The sequence below is a fragment of the Oncorhynchus clarkii genome, chromosome 14, assembly GCF_045791955.1.
Source record: "Oncorhynchus clarkii lewisi isolate Uvic-CL-2024 chromosome 14, UVic_Ocla_1.0, whole genome shotgun sequence".
NCBI classification, from domain to species: domain Eukaryota; kingdom Metazoa; phylum Chordata; class Actinopteri; order Salmoniformes; family Salmonidae; genus Oncorhynchus; species Oncorhynchus clarkii.
Window position 1 is genome coordinate 34,137,633 of NC_092160.1, and position 12,086 is coordinate 34,149,718.

Below are 12,086 nucleotides of genomic sequence, written 5' to 3' on the forward strand. Positions count from 1 at the left end.
GTGTGTGTGTGTGTGTGTGTGTGTGTGTGTGTGTGTGTGTGTGTGTGTGTGTGTGTAAGTGTGTGTAAGTGTGTGTAAGTGTGTGTAAGTGTGTGTGTGTGTGTATGTGTGTGTGTGTGTGTGTGTGTGTGTGTAAGTGTGTGTGTATGGTGTATAAGTGTGTGTGAGTGAGGGAGGGAGGAGGGGACAGTGGGAGAAGTGGGAGGGGACCATGGAGTTCTTCAGGGAGCTAGGAGTGTCTTTGTACTCTACTGCAAAGCTCCTGAGTGGAATGGAGTGAGTAACACCAGCTAGCCAGCTACTGACACTGATGGAGTTTACAATATTGCACAAGTGGTTTATGGGATTCCCATGAGATGGAAGAAGAACAGTGCGTGTCACTCTCGTTTTGCTGGATCTGTAAAATCCCTAAAGCATAAGAGGAAAATAAAAAGAAGGGGTTAACTCAGAGAACCTTGGGTAAGTTAACACCACAGAGGCAGGTAGCCTAGTGATTAGAGCATTGGACTAGTAACCGAAAGGTTGCTAGATCGAATCCCTGAGCAAAGTGACAAGGTAAAAATCTGTCGTTCTGCCCCTTGAACGAGGCAGTTAACCCACTGTTCATAGGCTGTCATTGTAAAATAATAATTTGTTCTTAACTGACTTGCCTAGTTACGGGTTAAATTAAAAGTTTTAGAAGGGGTCAACTCAGAGGACCTTGGTTAAGTTTATGTTCTGTCATGTCAGTGTTGACTGATGCTAGCTTAACTTTAGCTAATTACGTTTTTGACATTTCTAAGCATTTAGCCTTACAAATCTTAACGTCTTACAAATCACAAGAATTTGTAACATGTTTTAATGATTTATAACGCATTCAAAAGCTATTCTAAACAGGTATGTGCAGTTAAAAAGACTTATTCATCAAAGTGTTACCAAGTGACTTACTGTGAACGTACAGTTGATCCTGAGTGCCGTCATGTCTGGCCATGGCTTAGGATATGTCACAATGTGGGAACAGTTTGCATATGGTGCACTATTTGGGACTATTTCATTTCACTATAAGCAGTTTTCTGTAGTTTTGTATGTATACATTGTGCAGGAGATACGTAATTGCTGTGAAATATGCATGGAATTGAGCTAAACTTGTTCGTGGAGGAAATCCCTAGTTTTTCATTTAAAAAATAAATAATTATTCAAGTACTCTTGATATAAAGTTGCTTTGTCCATAAGTTGTCGCTCAGTTGTTTCTCCCTCCGTCTACCCTAGTTGACTTTCCAAGAGTGGCTTCATTTGGCCCCAGTAGGATCAATTGATTTCTGTCACTGAGATGTGTTGACTCTAGGACTTTACACTTAAACAGACGCTCTTATCCAGAGTGCATAATACATAAATATATACTGTACTCTTACGTACCCTACATTACTCATCTCATATGTATATACTGTACTCTTACATACCCTACATTACTCATCACATATGTATATACTGTACTCTATACCATCTACTGCATCTTGCCTATGCCGTTCAGCCATCGCTCATTCATATATTTTTATGTACATATTCTTATTCATTCCTTTACACTTGTGTGTGTATAAGGTAGTTGTTGTGGAATTGTTAGATTACTTGTTAGATATTACTGCACGGTCAGAACTAGAAGCACAAGCATTTCGCTACACTCCACATTAACATCTGCTAACCAAGTGTATGTGACAAATAACATTTGATTTGATTTGAAATACATGCGTACTGGTACCCCTTTGGGAATCCAACCCACAACCCTGGCATTGCAAGCACCACGCTCTGAAATCTGTGAGACCACCTGTGAAATCTGTGAGAAGTTGACGGTCTGAACTTTTTTTTAACGTAAGTCACCATGACAGACAGATGGCCCGTCAGATAACCTCCTGGAATCCCTTCCATTAAAGACACTTCCCTGTCTTCCCATTTTTCCTCCCTTTCAGATTCCTGCGTGCCTGAACAAATTTGTGCTTTTTTGGTGCTCTGAAGATCTAGGAGTTGATGAGTGCCTGTTGTACCTCACATTCCTGAACCTGGAATAATCTTCACAGTGATGCTACAGCGAGGGGTGGTTTACCAATAGATAGGTATGTGTAGGTGTGACGCACTACATTAGACTGAAGACATTTGACTGGTCCACTCCCAGTAATTTAGTTAATTGATCTGCCTGTGGCACAGGGTGTGGGGAGGTAACTAACAGCTGATGTCCAGAGATTCGGGTGGGAGATGTAACTAACGGCTGATGTCCAGAGATACTAGGTGTGGGGGTAACTCACTGGTCCAGAAAGGGTCATTGTTCAGAGCAGTAGTCTATGGAATAACTTCACAGCGTAGAGCGACTGCTGCTGAACTACTTTCTAAGTCCACAAATAGGTTGGGATCGAACATTTGGCCACTTCCCCATTTGATAAAGTTTTGCCAATATACTGAATACTGAAATACATTATACTGTGAGCTGTGCTTATTGTGTTCTAGAATAACCATAATCAACAACACTTCACATTAAGTGTTATACTTGAGAAAAGATTTAGTAGGATAAGGAATTCATAATTGCCCGAATGTAGTTCCAAAGCAGCCTGGTTGCCTGGCAGACAGTACAAAGCAGCCTGGTTGCCTGGCAGACACAGTACAAAGCAGCCTGGTTGCCTGGCAGACAGTACAAAGCAGCCTGGTTGCCTGGCAGACAGTACAAAGCAGCCTGGTTGCCTGGCAGACAGTACAAAGCAGCCTGGTTGCCTGGCAGACACAGTACAAAGCAGCCTGGTTGCCTGGCAGACAGTACAAAGCAGCCTGGTTGCCTGGCAGACACAGTACAAAGCAGCCTGGTTGCCTGGCAGACACAGTACAAAGCAGCCTGGTTGCCTGGCAGACAGTACAAAGCAGCCTGGTTGCCTGGCAGACACAGTACAAAGCAGCCTGGTTGCCTGGCAGACACAGTACAAAGCAGCCTGGTTGCCTGGCAGACACAGTACAAAGCAGCCTGGTTGCCTGGCAGACAGTACAAAGCAGCCTGGTTGCCTGGCAGACACAGTACAAAGTTGTAATAGAGGTATGTACATAAATGCACACTGGAATTTCCGTCAGAAACATGCATGTACGTATTCATTTATTTCCTGCATGACTGACGGTGGGAGGACATGTTGACTCATAGCTAGTTTCTAACCACACATCTTGATGTTTATAATCAAAGGCCTGATGATGATGATGATTGTAGAAGGCCTGATGATGATGATGATGATTGTAGAAGCCCTGATGATGATGATGATGATGATGATTGTAGAAGGCCTGATGATGATGATGATTGTAGAAGGCCTGATGAAGATGATGATGATGATGATTGTAGAAGGCCTGATGATGATGATGATGATTGTAGAAGGCCTGATGATGATGATGATGATTGTAGAAAGCCTGATGATGATGATGATGATGATGATGATGATGATGATGATGATTGTAGAAGGCCTGAAGATGATGATGATTGTTGAAGGCCTGATGATGATGATTTTAGAAGGCCTGATGATGATGATGATGATGATTGTTGAAGGCCTGATGATGATGATTTTAGAAGGCCTGATGATGATGATGATGATGATTGTAGAAGGCCCGATGAAGAAGATGATGATGATGATTGTAGAAGGCCTGATGATGATGATGATGATTGTAGAAGGCCTGATGATGTTGATGATGATTGTAGAAGGCCTGATGATGTTGATGATGATGATGATTGTAGAAGGCCTGATGATGATGATGATGATTGTAGAAGGCCTGATGATGTTGATGATTGTTGAAGGCCTGAGGATGATTATGAAGATGATGATGATTGTAGAAGGCCTGATGATGATGATGATGATGATGATGATTGTAGAAGGCCTGATGATGATGATGATGATTGTAGAAGGCCTGATGACGATGATTGTAGAAGGCCTGATGATGATGATGATAATGATGATTGTAGAAGGCCTGATGATGATGATGATTGTAGAAGGCCTGATGATGATGATGATGATGATGATTGTAGAAGGCCTGATGATGATGATGATTGTGAAAGGCATGATGATGATGATTGTAGTAGGCCTGATGATGATGATGATTGTGAAAGGCATGATGATGATGATTGTAGTAGGCCTGATGATGATTGTGGGGAGAGATTCATATCAACTCTACTATGTAAATGGGGAATAAGGAACCCTCAAGGATTGGTAGATAAATTATCAAATGTTTACACCTGTAATTTTAGTGTGAAAAAAATCAAGGGCTCACCGAATAGATCCCATAGATTAGACCTCACAGATTGGATCTCACAGATTAGACCTCACAGATTAGACCTCACAGATTAGACCTCACAGATTAGACCTCACAGATTAGATCTCACCGGTTAGATCTCACAGATTAGACCTCACAGAGAGAGAGCGAGAGAGAGAGAGAGAGAGAGAGAGAGAGAGAGAGAGAGGGAGGGGGCAAGAGAGAGTAAGAGAGCAAGAAAAAGAGAGAGGGAGAGTAAGAGAGAGGGAAAGAGAGAGGGAGAGATCAATGAGGTATAAATCATCGCTAAAAAATTATGCCAACTTTGCCCTTTTACAAGTGATGTTGAAATGTGATCTGTTGAAATGTGATCTGTCCTGAGCAGCATGGCTGAGCGTGTACCTACAGGTCATGACTGCGGGGGTTTGAATGAGGAGGAAGACAGACAGGAACACACACACACACACACACACACACACACACACACACACACACACACACACACACACACACACACACACACACACACACACACACACACACACACACACACACACACACACACACACACACACACACACACAGGAGGAAGACAGGCAGGAACCCACAGGAACATGAACAGGTGAACATCCCACAGCTAACAGCAGACAGACCTCAGTAATCACTGACTGCCTGAGGATCTCACCCTCTCAGCAGCACAGCACTGCCAGCCAGTTGTTTATAAGCGAAGCATTTCCTTTTAACCCCAACATCCGGAAATGAAATGGTGAAACTGTTCCCTACACATTTTGACCACAGTGAAATACTTACTTACGAGCCCCTAACTGACAGTGCAGTTTCAAAAAATTACGGATAAGAATAAGAGATAACGGCAACAAGTCATTAAGAAGGAAAATGGATATCCAGATCCTCAGGCAGTCAGTGATTATAAACGTAATTAGAGCAGTAAAAATACATGTTTTCTCCTACCCATGGTATACGGTCTGATATACCACGGCTGATATACCACCCAGTTTATAATAAGGAAAATTTCCCGGTACCTAAGGGAATGTTTAAGAGTGTTGCATAGAGCCCCTCACACATTTTCTTATGTAGGTAATGTTTTACGGTGGTTTGAAAGCATAATAGCAGAAAGAGTCTCTGGTTACAATAGACACAACCTGGTTCACTGAATGAACTTCTTGTTAGAGATCACATTTATTTAGAGATAGCAAAATATAACTTATACATTCTAGACAGAAGAAACAAATTGATTCAGAAGATATTAAAACCTGTTTATTGTAGTTACTTTTTTCTCGACTTGTTTCGATTACTTTCTAGCACGTAAAGCTAACTTACAGAGTAGCTAGCTAGCTTTGTAGCCACGGACTGTGCACCTTCCATTGTTTAGATAGCTTGCTGGTGGATGTTTTCCTTTTAAAACCAGCATAGAAGAAAGCAACATTCACCTCTACAAATGTTGTTTACATTGATATCCATACTGAAGCACGTAAGGGACCTCATGGGCACCCTGAACTTGTTCACTTCATTTAAAAGGGGGAAATTCGCCTTCAAATGTTTTGTGCAACTGAATTAAAGTTAAGGAAACATTAAGGGAAAATATGAGGGAAAAATGTACTTCAGATGTTTTATGCAACCAGGCCCTGATCCTTTGATTGGGCGGACAACATGTCAGTTCATTCTGCAAGAGCTCTGATAGGTTGGAGGACGGAAGTTGTCATAATTACAGTATAAGTATATGGAAGGGGTCGAGAACTATGAGTCTCTTATCTTTTGTATTGAAGTCAATGTTCCCAGAGGAGGACAGAAACTAGGTGTCCTCAGGCTACACCACGGCGCTACCCTACAGAGTGCTACTGCAGACCTTCATTGCAAAACTGTGTTTTATTCTGTTATTTGGTGACGTGAATATATTTAGTATAGTTTTATCTTAAAAACATTTTAAATGTTTCACTATTTTTCAAATGAAATTCACTAAGGAGGATGGTCCTCTCCTTCCTCCTCCGAGGAGCCTCCACTGGTTGACACACTATGAAGTGAAAGGTTAGTTATATAAACAATCATTTGTTCATAGCTACAGTAAAAGAGTGAGAGGTATTTCATGTACGTTTTTCAAGGAACAGCTTAAGCGTTCCTCTCCCTCCAGATCTCTCTGACATCTCCGGTAATCTTCAGATGTTAGAGAAATGGAAAAGTAGAAGTCATGGAGCTGGTGAACGTCAACTATGGTCATTCAAAGTGCAGAGAGAAGGTAAAATCACCATGCAGGAACACTGGAGTCTTTACTGTAGCCAGACACAGCACTGAGAACGTTTAACCTTAAGAACAATTATACATTTGATTTATTTTGAGTTGTGGATATAATCCTACTAATTTGAATATTTGAAGTCTTCGTTTTTATTGGCAAATGTATAACTTTTAAAAAGGTTAATGTCTGAACAGCCTACGCTGAACAGAAGATAGCTCAGAACAGAGACGAACAGTCAATATTTACCTTTGGATAAAAGTGGTGACAACCCACCAAATCCTGTTTTAAACCTGTCATTACGTAACAAATCCTGTTTTATAACTGTCATCACACAACAAATCCTGTTTTAAACCTGTCATCGCGTAACAAATCCTGTTTTAAACCTGTCATTACGTAACAAATCCTGTTTTAAACCTGTCATCACACAACAAATCCTGTTTTAAACCTGTCATTACGTAACAAATCCTGTTTTATAACTGTCATCACGTAACAAATCCTGTTTTAAACCTGTCATCACACAACAAATCCTGTTTTATAACTGTCATCACACAACAAATCTTGTTTTAAACCTGTCGTCACGCAACAAATCCTGTTTTAAACCTGTCATCACACAACAAATCCTGTTTTATAACTGTCATCACACAACAAATCCTGTTTTATAACTGTCATCACACAACAAATCTTGTTTTAAACCTGTCGTCACGCAACAAATCCTGTTTTAAACCTGTTGTCACACAACAAATCCTGTTTTATAACTGTCATCATGCAACAAATCCTGTTTTATTAACACATGTTGACAAAGGCTTTATAATAATGATTTAATTATCAGTTGTTGCACTCAAGGGAAAGGAATAATGGCATGGGGGGGGGGGGGGGGGGCGGCACCACCTGTCTATTGCTGCTCTGAGGCTGTTTCTTGTCTTCAAACAATGTATTGCTTTGCTTTGGTCAAAGCATGTTAGAACAGGAGACAAATACCTCACAGCAGGCTTTCACTGTGGTGTTGTGTCATTGGTTGTTTAGTGCTCACATTGTATTGTTCAGACAGGAACAGGTAGTCGGGAAATGACAATCTGGTCAAATAGCTGGATTTTGTATGTACTTATATGTGACTTATTGAACCATATACTGCATTGCTAAAAAAAAAAAAATGCATATTTGTTCCTGGCATATGAACTAAAACTCTCTCTCTCTCTCTCTCTCTCTCTCTCTTTCTCTCTCTCTCAGAGCTGAGGATCCTGCTGATGACAGTGAAGATGGTTACAACAGACACAAGTACACTACTCTTAGTGGTAGCAGTCTTTCTAAACCTAGTAGCAAGTAACGAGTACCACAATTTGCGCTTGGGAAAGGGCTCTCCCATGAGGTTCACCTTTCATCTCTACAATGCCACCATTAATGAGAACTCAGCCCCCAGGACTGCTGTGGAGAGTCCCATCAAGATGGGCGTAGTGATCGATCCTTTGTGGAACATCAAGTTCAAACTCGTCTCTGGAGACGACGACGGCCTATTCAAAGCGGAAGAGGTCAGAGTAGGGGATTTCTGCATTCTGCGAATCAAAACGCGAAGCAGTATTTCTGCATCACTGAACAGGGAAGTAAGAGACAGTTATACTCTCACCATTGAAGCCACTGAAATCACGTACGACTTCCAGGCCACGACCAAGGTATTGGTTCAGGTGCTTGATACCAATGACCTGAAACCGCTCTTCTACCCAGCCTCGTACAACGTAGTCATCAGGGAAGATGCTCCGTTGAAGTCCAGCGTGGTCAGGGTCAGTGCGACGGACGCGGATATTGGCTGCAACGCTGAGTTCTATTACTCCTTCACGACTAGAGCCCATCCGTTCGCCGTTGATCCTTTCTCAGGCGCCATCAGCCTCGTCAAGAGACTGAACCACAGCCGAGCAGAAGCATACGATCTCACTGTATTAGCCGAGGACAGGACCAAGAAGATATCTGGGGTTAAGAAGTTTGGCAACGTTGCCAGCGTTACAGTGACCATAGAAAAGGTCTCTTCGACCGGCCCCACCATCAAACCTCTCCCAGTTGTCCTGGCTCAGAAGGACGAAGAGGAGAAGATAACTATTGATGTCCTTGTAGAGTCGGGTGTAAAGCAGGTTGAGTCCGTTAGTATTGTTGGCGGGGATCCACAGAGGTATTTTGAGATTATTCCATCCAGCCTGCAAGTCAATGGATTCCAAGTGGTCTCCACCAAGAGAATGAACTGGTCCCAGAGCCCATCTGGATTCAACCTCTCCCTTCAAGCTAAAGACAAGAGCAGTCCACCTTTAGTTTCTCCAGTTTCAGAAATCCATATCCCTTCGTATAAACAAAGCCTGTTTAGCTTTCTGGAAGACACTTACATTCTCACACTAAGTGAGTTTTCACCACCAAAAACACATGTGATCAGAGTTAGTGTGAGTCCAGCACATTTGAATGTTACATTCCACATTAAAAGTAACTCTGATAGCCACAAATTTAAGATTAACCCCAAAACAGGCATACTTGTTACCTCAGAGTCCTTTGACTTTGAGAAAAAGTCTCGTTATGAATTCGACGTAATAGCGAATCACGGTGAAGCCAAGACCCATATAGTCGTTGAGATAACTGACGAAAATGACAACGCCCCCACATTCACCAAGCCCTCATACCAAACCACACTGTCAGAGAACGTACCTATAGGAAGCAGCGTTCTAACAGTCTCTGCAATAGACGTGGACAGGGGTCGAAATGGCTTCGTGACCTATGCCATAGCCAACTCAGCTCCTTCCCCATTCACAATAGACCCAATCAGTGGTGTGATCTCTACATCTGAGGATCTGGACTACGAGTTGATGAAGAGGTGGTATCATCTCAGAGTGTGGGCTTCGGACAGCGGCAGTCCCTTCAGTCATGTTTCTGAATGCGCTGTGACGATCACCATGAGCAACGTCAACGACAACACCCCTCTGTTTGAGCAGGTGGGATGCAACGCCACCATACCTGTAGATTTAGCGGTGGGAGAGCCAATCACAGAGCTGTCTGCTGTTGACCTGGACGAACTACAACAGCTCAGATATGTGATCGAGTCAGGGAATGACCAAAAACTGTTTGACATCGATGCTGTATCAGGAGTCATTACACTGATCAGACAGATACCCACAGTTTCGATAGAGACTGAATTACCTTCGTTCAGACTCATAATCACAGCAACCGACGGTAAACATACCTCTGATCCCTCTGTTGTTACTGTTACTGTCGTCAACCAGAGCATTGAAGCCACAGTCAGTTGTCAGGAGACTGGGATTTTCAAACGGCTCACAGACAAACTGATAGAATCCATAAAGCCAGTGTTGACTATCCAGGATGAGGAATCCTTCTCAGACGTTCATATCATCAACCGCCACTCTCCTAAGTTCAACTCTGGCATCCCGAGTACTATTGACATCAGAGAGGACTTCCCTTTAAATTCTACTATCCTTCACTTCAAGGCTTCAGATAATGACACCGGATTCAACAGCAAGCTTGTGTATGCCATCTCAAGTGGAAATGAAGACGGGTGTTTCTCCATTGGTATTTGGTCTGGGGAGCTTAAGCTTGTGTGTCCTTTAGACCGAGAAACCAAAGAGTTCTACATTTTGAACGTAACTGTCTATGATTTAGGAAGCCCACAAACCTCAGCATGGAAATTTCTTGCTGTGAATCTATTGGATGTTAACGACAACCGACCAGTATTCAACCAGTCCAGGTATGTCGTGCACATCCCAGAGAACACAGAGGTTGACACAACGATATTCCAAATGCACGCAACAGATTTAGACTCTGAGGGCAATGGAAACATCCTATATTCGATGCTAACGCTAACCAATCTGTTCAAGATCAATGAACTCACTGGAAAAGTGAAGGTGTCTGGTCGTTTAGACAGAGAAGCCTTTCCCAGACATGACCTGAAGGTAGAGGCTAGAGATCAGTCTAAAAAAGACCCACAGCTCTTCTCTTTGACCGATCTGGTGGTCGTTTTGGAGGACATCAACGACAATCCTCCCAAGTTCGTCCCCAAGATCTACAACATCAAAGTCCCTGAGGACTTTCCCTTGGGGACGGTGCTACTGTGGGTCGAGAGCTACGACTTAGACCTGGGCAGCGCTGGACAGGTCAGCTACAACCTGAAGAACAGTGAGAACGGGACCTTTTTTCTGGACGCGTTGACGGGATCTCTAACCCTTGAGAAGGAACTGGACTTCGAGATGAGACAGTCTTACAACCTGACGATTCAAGCAGTTGACCATGGTCTTCCTCGGTCACTCTCCTCTTCCTGTTTCATCGAGGTGGAGGTCCTGGATGTGAATGAGAACCTGAATAAGCCAGTCTTCTCCATGTTTGTCTATGAGGCCTCAGTGATGGAGGACGCTCCTGTGGGAACCTCAGTGTTCACGCTGACAGCAGCAGATTGGGACCAGGGGAAAGATGGAGTCGTCAGGTATCACATTCACGATGGATCTGGACTGGGAGTTTTCATGATCAATGAGGAAACAGGTAAATGTGTGTGTGTGTGTGTGTGTTTGTGTGTGTTTTTGTGTGTGTGTTTGTGTGTGTGTTTGTGTTTGTGTGTGATAACAGTAAAAATCTATTTGATATAATTTTCTTTAGTATGAATACATTGCTGGTACAGTAGATGAGAAGTGGTATGACAGTTGATAAAGCCTGTGGTAAAAAGAAGAAAAAAGAAAATGGATGTGCAATTGTTAAAATAACCTCAGGCTGCTTGGGACGTGTTCCTACATACTGGCTACTTTACAGAGGATAGCCTGTGACCTCACATTCCATTAGCATGGCTCCCTCCTGTTGGGAAATTAGATAGAGAAATAGAAATAGACAATGCTGTGTCATTGTAGTGTGGAATACCTGCACTGATACACATGGCCTCCCTTTCAGAATCTTACTCCTACTTATAATCTTTTAGATTTTGACAACGTATTCTCCAGTTTTAACCAAATAACAACTTTTTTGGGGGGGGGGGGGTAAACCTAGATGATTTAACTATCCAAGTTGTTCATCACCACACCTGTCAGCCAAAAAATGATGTGAATACAGATGGATGACATTATAAACGATTTCTCCTTCTGTTTTGCAGGTGTAATCCGCACGGCTGAGACGTTGGACCGCGAGGCCGTCCCACACTACTGGCTGTCGGTCTATGCCAAAGACCTTGGCACCATCCCTCTAGTGACCTGGACAGACATATTTGTGGAAGTCCTGGACATCAATGATAACCCTCCCCAGATGTCCCAGCCGGTCTACTTCGGCTCCGTCCTGGAAAACATGCCTAAAGACAAGTCAGTGGTTCAGGTCACTGCTACTGACGTGGACAGCTCCTCTGAGGGGAAACTCACCTTCCAGCTGTTGGAGTCATCGCGGAGGTATTTCACCATCAACACCAAGACAGGTAACTGACACATTTCACAAGGAAACACGGACCGATGTGGTTTTATTTCTGTAGTCCAACACCTTTGAGGAAATACAGGCTGTTGTATTGTGTTCATATCGACATTTTGACAACCTACAACATCCATTCAGTTTCGTCAAATGTACATCCAATTTTTTGCAATTTTTC

The 12,086-nt window shown here is 42.8% G+C and overlaps 1 protein-coding gene across 1 annotated transcript in view; it reads left to right on the forward strand.

Annotated features, from left to right (window-relative positions):
* Positions 1-293: 293 nt before the first annotated feature.
* Positions 294-12,086, forward strand: part of LOC139366553 (protocadherin Fat 2-like) — a 73,530-nt gene continuing 61,737 nt past the window's right edge. Inside the window, exons 1-3 of the mRNA XM_071104173.1 lie at positions 294-459; positions 7,718-11,008; positions 11,607-11,918. Coding sequence (XP_070960274.1) covers positions 7,735-11,008; positions 11,607-11,918 — 3,586 coding nt within the window. The 5' untranslated portion in view covers positions 294-459; positions 7,718-7,734. The remainder of the gene's footprint in view (positions 460-7,717; positions 11,009-11,606; positions 11,919-12,086) is intronic.